The 23,548-nt window shown below is 48.3% G+C and overlaps 1 protein-coding gene across 2 annotated transcripts in view; it reads left to right on the forward strand.

The window, feature by feature from the left end:
• Positions 1–3,329: 3,329 nt before the first annotated feature.
• Positions 3,330–23,548, forward strand: part of LHFPL6 (LHFPL tetraspan subfamily member 6) — a 147,272-nt gene continuing 127,053 nt past the window's right edge. Inside the window, exons 1-2 of one of the 2 annotated variants that reach the window (XM_075046333.1) lie at positions 3,330–4,793; positions 7,263–7,430. In XM_075046333.1, the coding sequence (XP_074902434.1) occupies positions 3,956–4,793; positions 7,263–7,348 (924 nt within the window). In that variant the 5' untranslated portion in view covers positions 3,330–3,955 and the 3' untranslated portion in view covers positions 7,349–7,430. Of the gene's footprint in view, positions 4,794–7,262; positions 7,823–23,548 lie in introns of those variants that run through there. The other variant, XM_075046334.1, reaches the window with a different exon arrangement.

A 23,548-nucleotide genomic window follows, 5' to 3' on the forward strand; every position in this document is an offset into this window, starting at 1 on the left:
ATGTTTTTCCTGAGTTTGTGCAGGACTAAGCCAGCTTCCTGTCAAAGGAGGACAGGTCTGGGACCTGTCATCCCCGAGCTCCGTCACCTTGGCAGCGTTTGCGAGGGCAGAGCAGGCATTCCTCCCTTCAGCCGCGGGGCTGGTGCAGAACAAACCTCTCCGGCCTCTCCCACAGCCACCAGGCTTGTCAACAACAGGACACAAAAGAGACAATCAGTAGCTTGATTTGCTGTGGCTGCTATTTTAGAGCCTTGCAAAATGCAGGCTACCTGGTGGCTTTTATGTAATAGATGATAAGTAATAACTTTGTAAAGATGAAACAACATAAGGACGGTTTATGGCAAATAAAAAGGATGCTTCCCTTTTTTGTTTTACATTTACATGTTATTTGTATGTGCATCCAGAGATTGAAAAGACTGATGTTAGCAACAACAGCATTCTATCTAGTAAGACAACTGTCCTTCAGAAATGTGTTCTGTTCATGAACTGCCAGTAATAGGATTTATAAAGTTTCCCACCATGAGAACAAGCATAAAAATAAGTACTAATCATAATATAGTATTGGAGTGGAAGTGGAGAGAACATCTTTTGTTTAGGACTGTTTTTAGGCCAGGATTCAGGTTTAGATGTGACAGCCCAAAATCTGAGGAGTCTAGCTCCACCCACAGTAGAAAACATGCAATGTGTTTGACTTGGAAGAGACACCACGTGGATGTGTTAGGATCTAGTGACTTGAATTGGTTTTCTTACCTTCCTCTGAGAAATTTTAGGGTGTTAGACTTGGGGTTCTCTTTTTATGCCTGTTTAGTTGACGTTTTTTCCCAGCTGCTGGGGATTGGACATAATTTCAGGCACGTATATTAATTATCAGATGATTTTCCTAACAGTACTTGTCTGTTTGGTTGTTAGTGACTGTATTTGAATAATTGGGTTGACTTTCTGTTGCTCCCAGTACATAACCTCAAGTCTATTGTTGTGCCTACACCTTTCTTTTTCATTAAAAATCAAGTACAGACACGACCTGAAGATCCAGTTTTGTAAGATGCTCGGAACCATGTCGGCACGATCACTCTCCTGCAGACCACACAAGAGAAAACCAGACGGTGGTCTGCAAGATAAAAACGCCTTGTTTCTTTTTCTTGTCAAAGACTTAAGAATGAGATGGAGGTTCGCTAGCTGCTTCATTTTCCTCAGGGTTCAGGAATATATGTGCTCCCCTATGGCATTTTATATGACAATGGATTGTCTTACAGGATACGCTGTAATGAAAGAGTCTGTGACCAAGCCTGTGATGTGTATATTAGCTGGGATTGATTTAGGTACAGTGATAGGATTTCATCTCTTTTTTCTGCTGTGCTGATTAGCTCCATTGAGTCTGTAGGGCCCCAGCTGTAACAGCAGCTTAATCAATGGATCAGGGAGAAGAGAAATGGTAAAATCTATAAGCATATTTTCCCATCTCCCTGCTAGGGTAGTTTTCTTGGCAGCGTATTTGTGAGTGTTTGATCCAGTCTGACTTCCAGTGGTTCCAGCAGTGGGGAATCTGCGGCTCAGGTTCCCTCGACCAACTCTGAAGCTTTCTCAAAAGCGGATTCTCTTAAATTTCAAAACACCAGAACCAATTTTAAAACCAGCTGCTATTTCAGTATAGACAAGACCCTGGGGATCACGACTTTTGTGATCGCTCTGCTCTGAGGAGGTCTCTCTGCTTTTGTGGTTACAAGAGAGACTGCGGATCCTGAAGCACCATGTAATAACTCCCTTTTTCTTTCAGACAGGTTAGATGTGGATTGAAATATTTCATCTAACTTTCCCAGTAAAAATACTTCTAAGCACAATGTTCCCTGAAAGGGGCAGCAAATGTTGATACAGTTGAAACATGTTGAGTTGTAAACACTAGGAAACAAACTGAATAAGAATTTGGATGTTAACTTATACACACAATGTGTTTAATTTGTTTCTAATCAAAACAAAACTTCTTCTCTGACAGAAAATGGATTGTGAAATAAAGCTTATTTCCCTATAAGTGACTAAGTCATGCATCCAGCTTGCAGGGGCATTCAGAGACAGTTGGCAAGATAAGATGCTTCAGGAGAGATGCAGAATTCAGCATACAGTTTACATGAGCGAATGCAGAATGGCAGCAGCTCAGGGAGTGAATGTAAAGGCCATATAAGGGAAGTAAATGAACTGCTGTAGAGATGCCATCAGCAAAGCAAACACTGACTTGGGGACCTTGGCATATACCACGGAAGAGATAAATTGCATGAATAAATGCATACTTGTTTGCTTCTCCCTAGGTTTACAAAGCCAGTTTTAACTGAGAAACTGTATACATGTGTGAAACAGAAGTTTTCCACAGTCATTTTAATGCCAAGCAATTTCTACCCATGCCTGATCCCAACGCATGCCTAATTTAGACACATTTATCACAGTTTCATTATAACTATGAGTCCCTTGGCTAAGGAAAGAGTGTCAGACCGGGTCTTTAAACAATTGTAGATTTAGTAACAGTACTCAATTCTTCTCTTTTTTTACACCACAATGTTACCGTAGTATCCCTGTCATTTCAGGTGTTGGTAAAATGAATAGCAGGAGGCAAAACACCTGACTGAGCCAAGTGAAGGCATGAGAGCGGTAAATGAAGAGTGTCTACACTCATCAAGAAGTGCACAGCTTCTTGCAGAAGTGGAGACCTGAGAGCTGGTGCGCTCTTGGGGGCGGAGGCTTGGCACCAGGCAGAAAGCTGATTTGAGGGGAGGGTGCTAGAATGGTATGCTGCAGAGCAGGCTCCAGCTCTCAGCCTTGGGAAAGTCACACCAGCTCCCTTTCCATCAGCCAGCCCGCGGGCACCTCCACATTCACGTTTTGGTGTGGATCAAGGGCAAGCTTTTGGAGCGTGATCTCCAGATCATCCTCACCACGTTTTGTTTTACCCAGCAGTGGTGAGTACACAAAGCAGGTGAAGATGGGACTAAAGCAGAAGACGGGCACCAGGAGTGCATCTGCTGCCTTCCAAGTGCTCATGGGACCCTCAGTCCATAGGCCCAGGCTGGAGTGAATCTGCAGAAAAACCTATGGAAAAGTGTGAACATCATTCAGGTCCTGAGCACCAACTGATCGGATCAGATTGATCCGCATTACTTGCTAGTATAGATGTATACTAGGTGGATGTAGCCTCGAGGTAGTCAGGGGGGCACGGCTGGTTTGGGGGTATGCCTCCATTGTCTTCCTTGTGAAGCACATTATTGCATACATTCTAGCACTCAGCCTGTATTTAACCTACTTCTTCAACTTGAAGCACTTTTTCCTTAAAGAATGCACTTGAAATGTTAGGATGGAAAACTCGATCTTGCTAGATACTTTCCAATCCATTTTTTATCCCTTGAGAAAACAGGCATTTTCAGTAGCGTTCTGATTTTAAAACTTTGCATTATGGGGAAAAAATGGAAAGTCTTATTTAAAAATCCAATAAGGTGGCTTTGTAATTTAATTCTGAACCTGACTGTTGTTACTATTAAGTGGTGTAAACACAGACTGAGTGCAATAAACCTCACTTCCATTTAGCTTTAATATTAATGATCAGTACTTAAATCTCATGCCATGTTCCAGGACTGTAAAAGAAACATTACCGAAGAGATTTTGCATGTCTGGTGCTGACATAATTTAAACCTGGCATAAAATTGTCTTCTGTCTGAAGGAATTTATTCAAGCTGCAGGGTGGAGAGGAAAAAGCAGAATAGGAAATTTCTCCTCTCCCAGCGGCTGTGTGTGCACCGTCCCTCCTCGCCCCCAGAAGGCAACCCCTCCCCAAAACTTTCCCGCTGAAGACACTCTGGGAAAGGACTGGAGCTCCCGTCTCTCCGCTTGACCTAACCCAGCCGGGGTGAGCTGCTTGGTACTCTGGTCACATTGACTCTCGCTGTAGACCAGCTCCCGAACTGGTGCGATCAAAATGCTGGATCAGCAGCTCGCACGCAGACACAGACACACACACAGACACACTTATCATAGCAGGCACACCATCAGGAGATCAGCCCATATTTTCCCATGTAAGGGCTCACTCCGTCCCCCTTCCCTTCTAACTCTCCTTCCCCGCCGGCTTTTCCCCCCGCTCCTGCCCTTGCCTCCCCTCCGTCCCCGGCTCCACCGCCCCACGCACCCCGCAGGCAGCCGCCGAGCCGCGGCGGGCGGGCGGAGCGGAGCCGAGCCCGGCGGCGCCGCAGCGCTCCCCGGGCGGGCTCGAGGAGCCGGGACCCACCGCCCCGGCCCCGGGAATCGAGACCCACCGCCCCGGGCCCCGGGAGCCGGGACCCACCGCCCCGGCCCCGGCCGAGCTCGGGGAGCCGGCACCCAGCCTCCGCTCCGACCCCTCGGAGCCGGGACCCCCGCCCCGCCCCCGGCGGGCCCGGGGAGGCGCCCCTCTGCCCCCGTCCGCCGCCCCCCCGCCCGGCCCCTCGCCCCCGGCCTTCTCCGCGGCCCCGCAACTGCGCCGTCCGCGGCGGGTCCCGCCCGGGGAGGCGGCGGCGGGGGAAGGGGGAGGAGAGGCGGCGGAGTGCATTGCCTCCCGAGGAATCAAACGGGGAGGGGAGAGAGGAACGTGCGGAGGAAGGGAGGGAAGGACGGGCCGGGCTGGGGAGGGTCCCGGTCCCGGTCCCGCCCGCCTCGGAGCGCCCGCGTCGCCGCCGCGCCGGGACCGCGGGGAGAGTCGCTTGGGGCGGCCGCCACCCGCCGGCCCCGCGCCCATGTGCTCCCGGCAGCCGCGGCGGGCAGCCCCCGCGCCCGGCGCGACAGTAAGTAGCCCTTCGCCTCCCCGGCACCTTGCCCGGGCCCATCCCGGCACCCCCCCGGAGCTCTCGTCCCTCCTGCTCCTCCCTGACCCCGGCCCTCCCGCACTCCCCGCGCGGCTGCATCCCCTGTTCCCCCCCCCCGGACCCCCTTCCTCCCCCGGACCCCCGCCCTTCCGCACTCCCTGTACGCTGCATCCCCTGCACTACTCCGGATCCCCCAGCCCGCAGAGCCTCCTTCCCCTCCCCGACCCCTACCCACCCTGCACGGCCACATCCCCTGCACCCCCGGACCCTCTTCCCCTCCCGGATTCCCTTCCCCGCTCCGACACCCTGCCCGGCCGCATCCCTTGCCCGTTCCACTGGAACCTCCGGACTCCCTTCCCCTCCCGGATCCCCAGCCCTCCCATCCCCGTGCCTTCCCGCATCCTACCCCTCCCGGGCCCCCGTCCTTCCCGGATCTCCCTGCCACCCCGGACCGCTCTCCCTTCCCGGCCCCCCTGTCTTCCCGGCTCTCCGTCCTCCTCCTGCCTCCGCCCCCCCCCCCCCCCCCCGATCCCCTGCCCTCCCGGCGCCTCTGCCTTTCCAGCCCTTCCCCGCCCGCATCCCCCCCTTTCCCTCCCGGACCCCATTCCCCTCTGAGCCTGCTCCTCCCGGCCCCCCTGTCCTGCCAGCCCCCGCCCCTCCCGGACCCCCCGCACCCCCGCCCGCCTCTCCCCGCTCCCCCTCGCACCCCACCGGCCCCGCGGGCGCCCTCTCTCCCCGCAGCCTTCCCCTCGCACCACCCCGGCCAGTTTTGGTTCCCGGCCGCCGCCTTCCCTCGGGGGGAGCCGGATCTCTCCGCCGCCCCCTCCTACCCCCGGAGCGGGGGAGCGGGGTTTCGGGGCCGGAGGGGCGAGTCCGCTTCCCCGGAGAGCCCGGCTTTGCCGGGGAGGCAAAGCTGCTGCCCGGCCCGAGCCGGCGGGTTTGCGGGGTCCTACCCCTGGAAGCCTCCATGTTGTCCCCCATTTCCAGCCGTACCTCCTCCCCCGATTCAGGGAATGATCTTCCCCCAAGTGCCGTGACCCACTTTGCCTCAGACGTTTGGTGCCAGGCCAAGACCCAGGCAGAGCCTTCTCCAGAAGATGCATCTGGAGGGATGGAGGCACACTGTGCCCCTCTCCCAAGTTTTTCTCCCCGGGGCTTTGGTGTTTTGCAGGTTGAAAGGCATTTCAGCAGATAGGCTACAAGTAGATAGGTGTATACTCCTTAAGTAGCGGCGTAGGCCTTTTTCAGCATTATAGAAGAGACTTCTTTTTCTTAGTGTTTTAAAAGTAAACAAAACTTCTGTGTGGTGCACATGCTTAATTTCACTTACAGACTCTCTCTCTACATTCCCTCCTTGTGCTGAAGTAGTTTTAATTTTATTGCCTCTACATGAATTGGATTCACTGATTGGCGTCTAATCATGCTTAGAAAGAAAAGCCCCTGTAAATAGCTATCGGAATTAATTTGGCAGCAACTGTGAAAAATGATCATGAATTTACAAATGCAGCTGGAGTAATGATCCAGTGTGGATTTAACAAGAAATACACCCCCAGCCTCTGGGAAGCAGCGTGTGGGTTTCTATGACAAACGCACTTGGTCACACTGGTACTGAGCTTAGAGGCTGGGAGTTGTCTGAGAAGGATGCAGAGGGGTTAAGGCTCCTGGGTTTGAGCTGGGAAGAGACAAAGAAGAGAAGGAGCTGGGCTGAGAGCGAGCAGAAATACTGAGAGAGACCCCTGTTTTAATCATGTGCTGCTTGAGGTTGTGTGGGAGTGAATCCGAAAGATGTGGGAACGTCTTCATCAACAACAGCCCACCTGGAGTTGGGGCTCCTGGCACTTCTGGGCGTCCAGTGATAAAAGGCTCCTTTTGTGCAGGGACGCCAACAACTTAAGGGAGTGCTGGAAAACATGCCACCTCGTAACACTTCTCTTGGGGGGTGTTAATGAGGCTTACCTCTGCCACAAGGGTCCGATCTTGAAAAGCCTTGGGCACCACGAGTGGTTTTGCACTGAAGCTGCGGGGCCATGTATAACGTGGAGTACATTCTCCGGGCATTGCAAGACGAAGGGCCAACTAGCTAAGGATAAACAAGACCTTGCCTTTTTTCTCCATTGGTACAGGAGACATCAAGATGTACGGTGGAGAAAAGTGAGTAGGCAAGTACACGGGGAGCCCCTGAAGGTGGCTGCAGAGCATTCCTGGATGCGCACAGCAGCCTGTGCCGGCTGGCTGCCTCCCACCGCCGCCGTCCCACTGTCCCTGGCAGCTGGTATCGCTGACAGCAATTCTGGCGGCTGCTTGCAAGGATGGGACAGAAAAGTGAGATGTCTTAATGAAAAATCCTGTAGGAAGGAAAAGCACTCTGGCAGATAAACATTTTTTTCTAATGTCAGTACTACTGAACTTGTATCTTTCTCCTTTTTTTGTGTGTTGCTACTTTATTAGGGATCTTTGACTTCATGATGGGAGGAAACATCCCCCTGGCTGTCAGGATCCGAGCTTCTCCCAGCGCGAGGATTTGTCAAGGCTGAGAGACTCTGGATTATCCATAAACCTTCTCTAAAATACACAGCTGCTTTTCCGTCTCCCCATTGCGAGGGGTCCTGGAGCAGATACAAAGATGGCCTCCAGCCTCACCTGTGCCGGTGTCGTCTGGGCCTTCCTCTCCTTCCTCTGCGCCGCTGCCTCCTGTGTGGGCTTCTTCATGCCCTACTGGCTCTTGGGGTCTCAGCTGGAGAAGTCGGTTTCCTTTGGCACTTTCCGGAGGTGTTCCTACCCAGTCCGGGACGAGAGCCGCCAGACGACGGTGATGGTGGAGCAGTGTGGCCGCTATGCCTCCTTCCAGGCCATCCCGAGCGCCGAGTGGAGGATCTGCACGGTGGTGACGGGCCTGGGCTGTGGGCTGCTCCTCTTGGTGGCCCTGACGGCGCTCATGGGCTGCTGTGTGTCCGAGCTCATCTCCAGGACTGTGGGCAGGGTGGCAGGAGGCATCCAGTTCCTGGGGGGTAAGTGCTCATGCTGGGAGGGGATGGGGGCATTCAGGCTGTCGATTTACATGTGCAGAGACTCCCCTGGTGTGTTGGGATGAGGAGGGGATGAGACAAACTTTCTGCTAGCACGGGAGACCGCTTGGCTCCCTTGACGGTTGAGCTGGTTGTCTGGACGCCTGAAAGTGGCCCAGAGACGCAGCCGCCTGTGGTCCCTCTCTTGTGCTTAAGTCCCATCCCAGTTGTCGTGCAGCCTTTGGGAGCTGCACAGCAAGTTGACTTCTGCAGGACAGTGTCTTTGCAGCGGTTTTGTGGGCTGAAGTTTCCAGCAGAGCTCAGCTGGGATGGAGGTACCTGAGGAAGCATGGGGGCTGCAGAGCCCTGTGGAGCATCGCAGTTTTGCAGAGGAGAGGCCGTGTTATGTGGGAACAACGTCTCTTCCTTCTCCCTCCTACCCCCATCACTGGCACAGCTCCCTCCACCTCTGCTCTCTGCAGCTGCATGGATCTGGCAACAAGTCTGTGGCCCAGGCTTGAAGTGGGGATTGTTTATCCCTGGTGGAGGTGGCCCACCATCTCCCAGGAGGAGCCCCGCTGGGCTGTCTGACCCACACTGCCCGCTGATGGTGCCGCAGGTTTGTTGAGTCCACGGGCCAGACAGCATGTGGGAGAATTACCACCACTCCTTTTTTTAGCTTGTAATTGTATGGAGGATTTATAATTGTGGAGTATTTGAAGGGTACGAGACAAGAAACAGGATCCTCAAGCGTGTTTTTTATAGGGCAGTTTTCCCAGTAAATCGTCACTCTCTCATCATCGGTGACACACAACTCAGTGGCACTGTCTTTCGCCTGCTGCACGCCCGCCCCAGTAAGGGGATGTGTTTCCCCAAGCTTTCGGTGCCAGGCCAGCACAGGCACCAGTGTTTCGGGTGTCCTGCAGCGTCCGGTCCCAGTCAGGTGCCCCGGCTCATGCCCCAGTGGAGCAGGCTGCAGTGGGACCCCCACCTCTCCCCTCTCCAAACAGAGACTTGCCCCGCAAGGGCAGTCTGGATACATCCCAAGTCTGCAGCCTAAGGAAGCACAAGACAAAAACTCCATTACCGTCTAGCTTGGGGCAGACAACCGAGGCAAGGAAAGGGCCCTGTGCCAAGCCTCCATCCAGGTGATGCCAGTGTAGCTCCCTCCCGGCCGCGGGGAGCCCTGCCACCAGCTTTTTGAGTAGTTTCTGCACTTTAGAGCAAGCCGACCCCATCACATTGCCCTTCCCTCAGCTTTGTGACCCACAGGCATTCTTGTGTTTAATCTGGCTGACAATTCGAAAGTGCAGCAACTGCTGGAGAGTTAGCTCTTCTGCGAGCTTCAGCTTCGTGAAGACTGCTCCATTATACAATTCCAGCTGGGCGGCCGGGGGGTGGAGGGTATTTTTGGTTTCGTGACACTCTGCAAGCCCGCTCGGTCTGACTACTTTCACTTAGAGCTGTCACAGGCTTGTGCTTTGACCACCCCCCTCTTTCCAACTGCTGGCTCGGCTCGACTGGTTTTAATTTGCCTTTGGCCCCTTTCTCGCGGCCGTGCTCCCCTGCCTGCCCACAGAGCAGGGCCAGCTGTGCCCATGTCTGCTCACAGCCACCCCAGCAAAGGCAGCAGCTCTGGCGGTGGGCAGGTGGGCGGGGGATGCGGGAGGGACCCCGCTCCCCATGACACTGGTGTGGGCTGAAGGAATGTGCCTTTCTCCGAGGCGGGATGGTGGCTCCGGTGCAAGGAGGTGAGAATTCCCTTCAGACCACACCACGGCCTCCCCTGAAGCTTGTCCCAGCTGCTTGTCCCAGGCAGCGAGCATCCCATCCCGCCTGGAAGGGCCTGAGCAGGTAGTGCTTGTCCTCGGTAGGGGACAATTCAGAGAAATATAAACTTGTGATATGCAACGAAAATTGCCAACAACTTTGCTTACAGTTCAGAAATGAGTTACACAGCATGTCTAATTTTCCCCTCTACTGGCTTTTATGGTTGTCTCTCATTTCACTGCGCACTGCTGGAAGTGTGTAAGAAACAAAGTGAGAATCCGTTATTTCTTAACCTGCTGAAAACCCAACTGTGGGGACACAAGGGAGAGGCCAGGTGGTGACAGCCAATAATTTGGATGAACTGAAGGGACATATTAGGGTAAAGATCAGATCCTTACATGCTTAATCAGATCCTTAGCTGCTATAAATCAGTATAGCTTCATTGTTTAAATGACATGACTACATTTATTCAGATGTCTAACTTAGGCACTATAATTATTAGGTTGTTTTATGTCAAGATAGCCACGAGCTGTTCACTTTATTTACTAACCGGGAACGTCAGCTCTTTGTTCCCTGTACCACAGTTGTAGGTTTAGTTATATACCATGATGTGTGCTTTGAATATGGCTCAGTGGCACTACAGTGACTGTCATTTTAATTGGCCTCCACTTGGAGATCTAACCAAATAAAACCCTGACAATTTTTTTTTGACTGGGGAGAAGAACCCCCTCCTATCTTTATATGAAAAAAAAGCCTGGGGAAGTAAGCAGCTCACTGAGTGATGCTATTAATTCACCTTCCGTGTTAGGGCAAGGAGACGGCTAGGCGATTTCACTTTCTTTTTGTGAGTCACCTGCCCCAACACCCCCCTGTGACTCCTTCTCCAGTGGTGGAGGGCAAATGTTGGAATAAACCATACTTCTCGTGAAGTGAGAAACCAGCATAAAGACATGCTCAGTGTAGCTACTTTATTGCTTTAGTGGTGTTCCATTAGTCTAGGATCCAACTAATTTTCTCAACATGATTTAAAAACATGGACTTGATGAGGAACTAAGCCAACTGACAACAGAGTATTATGGGAGGTCCAGGAGTGGGTGAGATGTACAAGCCCCTGAAGCTGTGGTGAGCCAAACCACTAAGGTTGCTAAAACTAACTTAGTCCAACACTGGAAGCATTTTACTGCTGTGAAGAGGTGGCAGAGAGGTTTGCTTACCAGAGGTTGTAAGCAAACAGCCCGATCCTCCTCTTCTAGCAGCGTGAAAGAGGAGTAACTCCAAGTAGGTCAGTGGAATAACACCTGTATAAAAGTACTGCAGCTTGCACTAGCTAAACAGTGCCAAGGTTTTACAGCTGGGATTTCCCCAAGTTGTATGTGGCAACTCATGGGAGTGAATTATTCATGAGTGCTTATACCATAACTCTGCTCTTCTCATAAAAATTGAGTGGCAGAACCTGCAAGAAACTGCAGATCCATGCAGAGTCAGAAGGGCTCTTTAGATATTGGTTGATCTTACATACTTGGTCTATATTTGCTATTTCAGATGATCCTGGCTACAGAGCATACATGTATTTTAGACTCTGGGATAATACATGCCAAGTTTCTGTTCCTAGTAGGAAGATCGCATCATAGACTTTTCCTCCCATTCGCAGTTGCAGGAACTCCTTCCTTTCTCATGCACGATCACGTGGCAGCTCTGTAGCCATTACAGCAATTGCTTACATGAAAAAACATGCTATTTTTAGCTTTTTGTAAGGAAATTTGGTGGTGGGCGACCAGAAGTAGCTAACAGCCCAAGGCCAGCCATTTCTGCAGTGGCTGTCAGTGGTCTGCAGTGCACCGCTGGCAAACTGCTGCTTCCGTGTCTCAGAACACGCTTCAGGGACATTTCTGTTGGATTGCTTCGAAGAACTGACAACTGAGGTGAAAGTTATGCTGTCTGTAACCTCTTGAGGGCACAGTTATGTAGATGGATACCATCTTCACTGATAACAGTAAGTGCAGTGTTTCCACCTGGTTCCCTTTGAATATTTGGAAAACTGAGGCATATATAAGGTAGCTAGAACAGATTGCAAGGATGTATCTTTGACTGTAACTATTGAGGGCATGACAGCAGGAAGTGAAGTTTAACAAATCTCTGGCAAATTGGAGTCTGTAATTATTGATCTTCTTTTTGCTGCGCTGTGGCAAGTCAATTCCACTTTAATGGGGAGACTAGAAATTTGCAGGTAAGTAGCTCAGATATGACATACTAATTTGGTGAATAGTTTCACTCTCTGAATGCAGAGCAATGATTTTAAGAACATAGCAATAATTTTAAGAACATAATGAACTTAAAGGTTAGCCAATTTTATGAGAGGCAGTGGATCAAAAGACACAAGTATTGCAAGGATGGTCAATTTAAAGAGTGTTATGCTGGCAAGGTGAAGCATTTCATTAAAATGGTCAGTGTGCAGGAATTATAGATGAAAACTGCACTAGCTCAGAACTCCCTTTGGCTGCGTAGGACAGCTAAGCCAAGCTCAGAGGGGATAAATCCAAGGGAACAGAGCATGAAACAACCTGCCGACTTAGACACCTCTGAACCTGACACTTTGGCTCTGATTCTGAGTGGCATGTGAGAAGTGAGCCCTCTCCATGATTACAAGGTATCCATGCCATTTGTACTGTCATCTTTAGTACTGATCCCTCATTGATGGTAGTCACTCAAGTAAAGCACAAGTTTTGCTACTCCCTTCAGTTAATGAGTAAAGTTTTCAGCAGCTCCTTCTTTTCCTCCCCTCATTTCTCTATCTTGTTTCCCTTGTGTCTCATGGGAGTGCTGCAACTCCTGAAATGATGGTCCTTGAACTGCTGGTTAGAAAATCTGGAGAGCTCTTGAAGAAGGGGGGTGATGAAAGGAGCATTTGGTTATTTGAGAAAAAGGAGACACAGATCCTAACAACTTCTGATTTTGTCTCAGAAAAAAAATGTCGCCTTCTGAAAAAAGCTCTCAGCACCACATGAAATTGCTGCAGAATCCTTCTCCAAGTGTGCTATGCCAATAGCAGCCATAGTAGTTTCCATCACCCATAGGGTGCTCAGGACAAGTGTTTGCTGGGTGCAGAGGACAGAAGAATAAGGTAGTGCTCCATCAAGATGAGGAGAAAGTTGAGTGTGGGGTGATGGCTCTGTGTTGTCTGTGATGAAATCTTAGAGAAAGCCTTTGAGATTTTGGGCTGGAGATTTTAAAGAGACAGATCGAAAGGACATCTGCAAGTTGTTAGCGTATTAATGAGTGAATCTGACTTTGCAGGTGAGACGATCAAGGTCTAAAATGTAGAGGGCAAAGAAGGGAAGAGCACTAGGTCATAGCACTGTGGGACCATGTAGAGAAGCAGCTCTCCCTCAAAGGAAATGCTTGGGGAAACAGTTAAAAAGTAAGAGGAGACTCTTGGGAGAGAGAGAGTCACTGAACCTAAGTCATGTTTCAAGAAACATGGCTGGCAGTCAAAGACAAGCTGTGCGTCAAGGACAATGAAGGCCATCTCAGTTCTGAGACTGGCTAAGAAAAAGTCATTAGAGGCTTTGGTGAGGGTAGTTCCAGTTGACTACAGGGACTAGAAACTCCTGGGAAAGGTTTGTGTGGAGCCAGAGGAAAAGAACTGCAGGCAGTGACCAGTAGCTATTATTTTGTCTGACAGCTGAAGTGAGACTCTCTGCTTTCTGCCTGGAAGATTATGGTCAGGATCATTTTCTGCCTATAGGGAGAAATTGTAACTAAGAAGAGCCTTGCTGCAGACAGGGAGGATCTGAGATGGTCAAGAGACTTCCAGGAAGGAAACGGTTACCCCAGACTCTTCTGCAGTTCTCCCAAGCCTATCTATCTCAACCATTTCCCCCATCTATACATATTCTTCCCACTCCTCCTGATATTTGTACCTGAAAAAAACCCAGGCATAAAAACATACAAAAATGGCCTTTTCATTCTTTCATCCTCTTTGGCCTAAAAATATTTTTCAAAAGGCTAACTTTTGGGGAGAGGCTAGGGAGGGGCATCTGCTTCTCTCAAACACCAAGTCCCCTTCTTCACCTGCAGGTTAGCTGCGCAGGGCTGGTTTGCCACAGCTTCCTCTCTTTCCTCTTGTCAGATGCAAAGCTTCAGTGACTTTGCTATGCTCATATAGGCATGTGACAGGGCAATCCTCATCCTAGACAACGACAAGCTGCAGGCTGGGTAGTAATCCAGTGTATACATGCACATAGAAAGACACTGCAAGAGGGGCATATGAAAGGAACAGATGCTTCACCAGAAGGTAACAGAAGAAGAGCAAACAAGGAACACGGCACTGTTAAATGTTGCGAGTGAGTGATTGCATGTCATGTCATAGGCTCATAGATTTAGCAATAATAAGGTCAGCAGAGAACACTGTGACTATTTAGTCTGAGGTCTGCTGTAGCACAGGTCATAGGACAGCCTTCATATAATTTCGGTTTGAAAAAGAGGATATCCCGGAGAAAAAAGCTTCTGGTCTGAATTTAATTAACTTTGAGAAAAGCAGGATCTTCCTTAGTTGCTCCAGTGGTGAATTACCCCAACTGCTTTTCTTCCAGATCATTAATGCAAATATTAAAAATGTAGCACCAAGAATATATCATTGCAAAATTACATTTTCTTGAGGATCTTTTTTTTTTTTTTTAAGAGCCAACAGTTAGGTTGTTTTTAATCCATTTAAGCTGTGCTCTGTTGTGGTTTTTTTACCAGAACAACCTGTATAGAAGCTGCTTCATAGCTGCTATGTTTCACAACAGTTCTCTCTCCAGTGTTCTATAGGCATCCACCAAAAGATTAAGTGCAGTGTGTTGTTTTGCAGCTTCATCCCTTCTCAGCTTGACTTTTACTTGCTAAACTGCATCCAGTGACTGCTACTGCCTATGTTCGGTATCTGCTTCCCAGCACCACAAGAGACCTTCACATGCTGTGGTACAGCACAGAGTCAAATTCTTGGAATTATGTTTGGAGTCCAGATGAGTAAGGCAGGGAAGTAGTATTGTTTGGGAAGACATTGAGAACAAGGAAATTTAGACAGGGATGTTATCTTAACAGATTTTGTATCATATGTTTTATTGAAGATTAGCCAGCTCTCTCTCTGCTGTATTCAGACGGGAGTTAAAATATAAGACAAATTCAGGACTGAAGCCAAACTGATGCAATATATGTCCTCTGTCACTCTCAGTTCATAAATGACATTACTTAGATTCCTACTCTCTTAATCAGAGGTAGCCTGTATTGCTTGAATCTTTCCTCTATGCGTGGGCCACCAAATCTGACTGGAGGGGAATCAAAGTTAGCACATACATATCTGAAATAGGTAAAGAAAAGGTGCAGATTTAGATTCTGTATATTCTTAAGAGAGGATCCTTTTTCCTATGGTTGCCTTCACCTTGCTCACAGAAGTTCCTACTGCAGCCTTGCTAAAGGCTGTTGCCCTGACAGATCTAACAGCACAGCTTTTTGTGCAATTGTTCCCTAAGGAGTCCCACTGAAGGAGACCTGAGTTAGCAAAGATTTGCTATTTAAGCTAACACCAACCATTTTAATGAAGCAGGTTAGCAAGGAAGCATCAGTAATAAACATTACTGGTCACAAAGTGCAGAATCGGTAGCTCTTAGGAGGCCATCCCTGCCAGCAAGGTCATGAGTGGTGCAGAGCAAGCAGGGAGTTGTAATGCTGTTGGAATAGTGGAGATGCAACTTGAAGAAGAGAAATGATGCAGAGAGTAGCCTTCATACTTAGTTGTCTGTCTGTGTTTTTTTCTTTCTGTCCCCAACCACTTCAGATACCTTGACTCTTTGGTGTTTCAAAATCTTACTAAAAAAGCAGCAGGGCCCTTATGGGCTGCGAATTTTTGTGTGTCCTCTGAAGTCAGTGACACTTAGTACAAATGACATCAGTATTTCTATCCTAGAGGTAAGATTATTTGATCGTGACATTAGCCTAAAATGGGTGTGGTTCCGAAGCTGAGTTTATTCTTGAAGAGCTACCCCAGTGAATTAGCTTGTTTATATTAAATTGTGCTTTGAAACGTACATTCATTTGGGGGGGTTGTTTTTGTTTTGGTTTTTTTTTTTTCAATTATATTTACTCCTAATGTAAATTTTGGCTAAATACAGGGGGGAAAAAAACCTGCAGAGTTTCAGCCTGGAGTGAATTCTGCAAGTTAAATTTTAAGTGCTTCGGAAGCACATTTAAAATGGAAATGCTGATGTTTTAGAAAAAATAAAAGATGCTGCTAAAATATTGGGAAGAATCTCTTTACTTCTCTTTGTTTTCCTATTGATGTTGAATATAAAAGTGATGTTTTGAATATTGCTGCTGCTGTGTTGGGTTTAAGCAGAATTTTGCATTAAGAACAGAATTTTTGATCTAAAGAAGTCCCGGAGTGCTGTTTTACTTATCTGTAGAATGAAGTTCAGGCTTCTTGCTTTTTTTCCCCTTCTTTTATTAGAAAGGAACAATGACGCTCAGCACTTCTGTGACACTTTTCATTTCAAAAGGCTTTGCTTGCATAACCTAATGAAACTTCAGAAAACGTGAGGCAGGGGAGCAAATAGCCTATTTTGCTGGTGTAGAGTCAAAGTAAATTCAGAGTTACTTCACTTCAGATCCTCTGCATTTGTGTTGATTAGAGCAGAATCTGGGTTGGATTTAGCAATTTTGTTTCTGCATTGAAAGATCTGGCTTGTTTTGCTTCCTGAGCTCTATGAAATACTCAAATATTGCTGGGAACTTCATTTAGGCATCAAAATGTTTCAATATTTTCCAGTGCATATGAGGTCATACGCCCTACAGACAGGACAGGATTGTTCCCAATGGTGTATTTTCCAGGATTTTCTCCAGTCTGGTGTTAAATGTCTATGTGGGTTTTTTTCTCGTTTCTCTCAGGAAACTCAGCTTACTAGGTATTCCACTCAGAACTTTCTCACAATATTCAACCTGCATTTTCCTTTCCTTGCTCACATTCTTTTACTTCTCCAATACACATTTTTACCTTCTAAGGTCTTTAACTTTGGCTTTATAAAGTACAAGACAGTTTTCAATCTCCATCATTTCAATGAAGTCGGGTGTAGAACTTGAGGGCAACCAATGTATCATTTCCACACAGTGAGGAGTTAGGAAGGAGCACTATGTAATTAAGAAACATAGTATGTATTTGTACAACCAAAACTCCACCCAGAGCTGCATGCCTTGCAGTGCCCATTGTGTTGGCTGGCTCCCTGCTCAAGAATTTCCTTTGGCTCTGTGGAATACCTTTGTTGACTTCAGTGATGTTAAGCTTTTTATATTGCCTAAGTGCAAGGTCCTAAGTGGCATTCAGACCGTGTGGAGATGGCCTTAAGTCACACAGGACCAAGAAGGACATCCTCTCCTTGGTCTTGGGATGGCTCTGCCACCACAATATTTGCATTTGACAGATCCCTTCTAGTAGCTGTCCTGTATCTTCTCAGGCATGAAAAACTGGGCATGGTCAATGCACCCTGACAATGCTGGTGGTAAGGCTGATTCACTAGGCTTGATTAGATCTCATTCACATTGTTCGTTCCACTGTCAGTCCCCTGATGTCACAGGTACATCTGAGAACAGAGGCAGACTTTTTTTCCCTCCAGACTGGCTCTTCCTTAGAGTCCAACCTGCTGAAATCAACAGCAATATTCCTCCATGGGATCCAGGGGAGGGCAGGATCTGGAGCTCAGCGCCGTTGCTTCTCATTGTGGCTAGTGGGATTTGGAGGAGGTTGCTGCTGTGTAGGAGTGCGGAGACCTTCATGGGATGCCAGATCCTGCCTAATTCCCCAGATATGGAATATTAATTGCAGCAGGACTAACGCCTTAGAACAAATCTCTTTCTTGAGAGGGTTGCTGTACCATGAGCTGAGTCTACATTTTCCTGCATAAGCCTGGTAAACCTCAGTTTTTCAGGGGGACTGACCATTTTGAATTGATTTGCAGGTACAGTTCTTTACAGGGCTAACAGACTTTTAAGTAAGCTTGGCAGTAGTTTGTAGGAATATAAAGAAAATGTTAATGAAAGAAAGCCTAAGCAATTACCTATTAGAAATCATTGTTATTTTTATCTTGTAGCATGATCCAAAAGGCTCCAGAGAGAATGAAGCAGAAAATGCAGAGTTCTGATAAACACCATATCATTTCTGTAGTAATGTAAAGATTTGACCCTTTCCTTTGCAATCTGACAGTTCAGTTGTCTTGCATTGTCTCCCAATAAAGATGCCTTTGTAATATAAAGTGGTACTGTTGGTTTGAGAAGAATGGTTTTCTAATAAATGCGAAGGGATATGGAGTTTGTCCCTTGCATTGAGGAGAAAAGATTTGAGATAAAGCCATGAATGATCAATCTGGAATAACAAAAGCTGCTTCTGAAATACAGCACCCTGTGAAAGGATATGAAACCCGCTAACATAGTGGAGTGTAAGAAATAGCCTTACGACTTCTGAGGAGCGCGCTGCCTGACTTCTTCACAAGTTCGGGCTTTTGTCTGAGTCTGCAGCTAGCTGAAAGCCTATTCATGATGTATTTTTTTTTAATTTTTTTTCTTTTAAATCAGCATGAACTTGATATTCAGAGCATCACAAGCAATTCACATCAGGCACAATATAGCTGAATGCCAGTTACTGGGAAGGGTTACCAGGACATGCCAAAAAGTGCTTAGGTTTGGGAATCTATAGAAACTGGGGTAGTGTGATGTTGAGGGAACTTTGTGAGTGTATGTGTGAGAGGAGATTTCTTTGTACTTCATTTCAAACTTTGCTCTGACTCAGCCCAGGTGCTGCTGCATGACTAGGAGCTTTAAATGTTGTTTGGAGATTAGTACATCTGCCTGGCAAATTTGTACAAACACCCTCAGCTGTGCAGTGTTGCTCCTGTTATGGTGGTGTTTGTTGTAATGTAGGAAATTCTAGAAATCCATTGTGCTGGGGGAAGAGACAGAGACAGTTGCTGCTCCAAAGAAGTCCTATCTGAGAGAAAGGCAGACCAGGAACTTAATGGTGCTTTCAATTCACTGCATTTTTAATATGATAAGAACTGATGCTGATGAATTTCTTTTGCGCTTTGTAGAGGAGTAAGTGAAAGGAGACCTCTAAATGTTGGCTTAGTAACAAATGACAGATGTATTACTTTCATGGGTAGAGTTTCCTCTTCAGATAACCTGCATCTCTCGAAAAGCTCTTTTACTTCAACTGCATCCTCAGAACGGTGGGAGCAGTCAGAGGCCCAGGTTACAGTAAGCAAAGCTGGGCAAGGGGAACAGGGTGCTTTGGGGGAAGGAGGCAGGCGGAGGGGGACAAGAGGGGGCTGGAGGAGCTCCAGCCCCTGGTAAAGCTCCATTTGCCATACCTGCAGACATACGTATCTGCTGCTACTGCTGGCTCGTAGAGGGTCTTTCAGATGCTGTAGGGGTTACATGCAGGAAAATACAAAACTTAAGACTTCTGTGCTGTAGCGTGTTTCAGATTTCAAGGAATTCTGTTAGTTTTCAAGTCCTTTTTCTGGCACAGCAGTAAAAACATGATGAATGGACTAAATACTGGGATAAAACTCTTTACAGCCAAGACAAACCCCCAAACCATTACAGGCTCATTCTGCAAAATCAAGAGATTGTTATAAAAGTCAGGACATTTTTATGAGAAGTCCTTTTACAAGAAACCCAATGGCTGGCTTTGGAGAGCTTTGTTCGGTACTGCAAATCTCTCTAACAAGAAACTTTCTCTCTGGAAAGTGTTCCAGGATCACTGGCAGACCAGCGAGAGCAGAATCCGGGCGTTCAGGCCAGGCTGCAAGTTTGAGCAGGTTGTGGTGATGAAACCCATCAGTGAGGCAAAGACGCAGACCCTGAGCCCTTCTGTGTGGCCCAGGGCCAAGGCAAATACCGATGTGCCCTTCCCGTCTGTCCCCCAAACTACGGATAACTCCCCAAGCCACTGAAATAATGAATGTAGCTGAAGCTATTTCCAACAAAGATGGGTTACACAGCTTTTTTGTCCCTTGTCCTCAGCCAGAGTTTGAGGGATTACTCCCATAAATGAATGCAAGCACAGTTCTGTTTGCGATATCAGGCTTTTCTTAACACTATTGCAAAATAACACTCTGTTTTGGTTTGTGTGGTGGGGTTTTTTGGTAGCAGGGGAGGGGGCTGCAGGGGTGGCTCCTGTGAGAAGCTGCTAGAAGCTTCCCTGGCTCCAAGTCGGACCCGCAGCTGGCCCAGGCTGAGCCCATCAGTGACAGTGGTAACACCTGTGGGAGAGCAGCTTTAAGAGGGGAAGCCTGCAGTGAGTAGGGGATTGGAATGTGAGAGGAACCCCTCTGCAGACAGTAAGGCCAGTGAGGAAGGAGGGGAGGAGGTGTGCTGGAGGAGGGGATGTCCCTGCAGCCCGTGGTGAGATGGCAGGCTGCCCCCCCAGCCCATGGAGGGGAGCAGAGGCCCCCCAAGATGGCTGTGACTGTGTGGGAAAGCCCGTGCTGGGGCAGTCTGTGACTGAAGATCGGCCCGTGGGAAGGACCCACGCCAGGGAAGTTTGTGAGGAACCGCAGCCCGCGGGAAGGACCCATTCCAGGGAAGTCTGTGAGGAACGGCAGCCCGCGGGAAGGACCCACGCCAGGGAAGTCTGTGAGGAACTGCAGCCCATGGGAAGGACCCATTCCAGGGAAGTCTGTGAGGAACTGCAGCCCGCGGGAAGGACCCACGCCAGGGAAGTCTGTGAGGAACTGCAGCCCGCGGGAAGGACCCATGCCAGGGAAGTTTGTGAGGAACCGCAGCCCGCGGGAAGGACCCATTCCAGGGAAGTCTGTGAGGAACCGCAGTCCGTGGGAAGGACCCATTCCAGGGAAGTCTATGAGGAACTGCAGCCCGCGGGAAGGACCCACGTCAGGGAAGTCTGTGAGGAACTGCAGCCCGCGGGAAGGACCCATGCCAGAGAAGTTGGTGAAGGGCTGTCTCCCGCGGGAGGGACCCCACGGCGGAGCAGGGCCCGAGTGAGGAGGAGTCCTCCTCCCCCTGAGGAGGAAGGAGCGGCAGAGACCAGGTATGACGGACCAACCCCAACCCCCATCCCTGTTCCCCTGCGCCGCCCGCCGGGGAGAGGAGGTGGAGAGAACCGGGAGTGGAGGCGGGAAGGCTGGGGGGAAGGTGTTCTCAGGTTGGGTTTTACTTCCTAATATCCTTGTTTTGATTGTATTGGTAGTAAGTTAGATTGATTTTGTTTCTTCCCCAAGTTGAGCCTGTCTTTTGCCTGTGACTGCAAGTGGGGAGCGATCCCTCCCAGTCCTTGTCTCGACCCACGAGCCTGCCTTTGTATTTTCTCCTCATCTCACCATGGCTGGGGAGGGGGGGGCATAAGCAAGTGGCTGTGTGGTGCTTTGTTGCCGGCTGGGCTGAAACCATGACACACTGTTATAATAATTGAGGAGTAAAATGATTTTTTTAACGGGCTACAATGGAATGATGCTTTGGAAACCATTCTCCTTGTGAGCACTAAGCTATCTGTTGAACAGAGGCCGTTGCTTGCTTCTTCTCCTATGTTAGCATTATCTTCTATTTCCTACTCTCCTCCATTGAGTCCAATTCATTCCCCAGGCTGTGGAAGGGGACACAATGGCTGAAGATAGCTTATGCGGAGCCATTCACTACTCTCTTTAGCTTCTTCCTCTTTTCCATAAGAATTTGCAATAAAAACTGTGTCAGGAAAGAGCTTGGTGACCTGCAAGGGCTGGGACAGGCCTTATGCTGGAGATGGCAAATTCCATTTCAGGCCACTAAGCTGGAGATCCAGTGTTAAGAACACAGGAAGCTGGGAGGATAAATATTGTAACTTTTCATCTCATGCATAAGAATTGCAGTCTGTTTTGATCTCGTGATAGAGAAAGGTCATTCTGCTTATCTCATCTAACATAGTGGCTAGTCTGATTACAAGCTTCCCTGCTTGGCACCTTTTTAAATTCAATTTGCCTGCCTGTGCCCTTGGCACACAGTGGGTTTCATTAAATTTCACAGCAGTTAGTTTTCATTCCCTCTGTGACACCTTTTTATCAATATTTGACTCTAGTGTAATTTCAAGCAATTGTGCTTTTTTTGCGAAGCGCTTGTACCATAATAATTTGGCAGAGCAGGTGGGGGAAGACAGTTCAGACACCATGGCAAATCTGTGTAGAAAAGTGATATATGGGAAGCCAGGTGAGCTTGCAAGTGTTTTTCATGTGTGATAATAATGAAAAGGAGCTGCTTCCCGTCCTTGTCTGGTGGTATCGTTGAAGACTGTCAAAAGTGCAGTTAAACAGTTTGCTGTAAGAGGCAAACTTTATTTCCTTCAGGCTAATCACAGCTTTATTTTAAAAGCAGAGCTAGTGGACTGCTGCTGGATTGACAACCCAAGGTTGTGAGACAAGCCTTCTGCAACCTGGGCTGCTTGGCAAGTCTATGTGAGTTTCTTTTCAAAAACTGATCAGGAAGCTGGTTTGTTAGGGAAGTGTGTGTGTTCATGTATGAGTGCAGGAATGCAGAGAGCAAATGTGGTTGTTTTAGTATCTGATACTCAGTCCCTGGTAGGTGGGGTGAGGGAATGTGAGCACCCCAGCATGGACCTGATGTCTCTTGTTCACATCACTGCTACCTCCTTCCCAGTGCAGAGCAGCATTTTCTCAAGTCTGTGTCTAAGGCAGGTGCTGGGCAGATCTGTGTAAGTATAAGTGGTTTTGTGTAAGTATAAGTGGCTTTGAGGTGTGCTCTAAAAGGCCTTTATTTGCAGAATGCCAGCCCTTCTGAAATACCAGCCCTTTTTCAGTCTGCCAAACTGAACATCCAAAAATAATGTTATGGTTTCTCACTAAAATGTTTTAAAGTATCTAATTAAAAATTAATTCAAAGTGAAGCTTAAAATTGAGCTCCGCATTCAGAGGTAACTCAGACTGACAGACCTGTGCCTCACTGCAAGCCAAGAGCAGCCAAGTTTGGGAGACCATAAATGACTTTCAGAATGAGACTTCTGACTGATGAAACTTTTCCTTATGCCCTTTAGAAGGTGTTAGTTCAAGTCCTTTCAGTTTAACCAATGGAGTGTCTTGCTTTCCTCTACCCTAAGGTCTCCAGAGTCCCTTCATAGACAAAATACTTCCAAATACACATAGTCTTGAGCCTCCTTAAACACCTCAGGTTTTCCTGAAACACCTCAGGAAAGCTGGAGGTTACGGGCAGCTCCCCACCTCCTTTGAAGGAGAGACCTTTGTGCTCTGTAGCTCCTGGTGGGAGAAGACCTGCTGAGGCTTTTCCTCAAGGACCCCTTCTTCCTTGGAGGTTTCCTGTGGGATGGGACTAGTCAGCGTACGCATACACATACATGACATCTCTTTGGTGTATAGGCTGACTGTAGTTTACATCTCAGGCCGTGGCTGGAGTTTACTGGGAAGGAGGAGGCTTAGTTGTGCCGAGAAAGCAAGGGTGTCTTGCTAGCAGTGTCTCCAAGCATCCCCCATGTCTCCGGAGTGCGATGGCTGCTCCAAGAGCCGTGTGCTCCAGGTGCCACTTCAGAACAGCGAGCTGGGTACGCAGCCAGTGAAAATGGCACAGTGCTGCTGAAATCAGCCTTGGCTTGGATCTGGCTGGAAAAGGGGGCCTCACCCTTTCTTCTGGGAATGGAAAACATCTTTCCAGAGCACAGGTTCAGTGCGTGGACCTCTGGCTGTGGACTGAAATCTTTGTTGTTTTTTCCAGGTTGGCTGAGTATATTCGTTCATGGATGAAGGCATAACTAATAGTTTCTGTGAGCTTTTTTTCCTACTAAGCTGGATGTAAGAATACAGATTATTTTTTGGTTTAGTATGAGGCCATGAAGTTTGGGATCCTTAATTGGTGTTTCCAGCACAAAATACTCCAGTGTAAGTAGCAGACCTAATATAGCATACTGTTAAGCAA

This window comes from Buteo buteo, chromosome 14, assembly GCF_964188355.1.
Source record: "Buteo buteo chromosome 14, bButBut1.hap1.1, whole genome shotgun sequence".
NCBI lineage: Eukaryota > Metazoa > Chordata > Aves > Accipitriformes > Accipitridae > Buteo > Buteo buteo.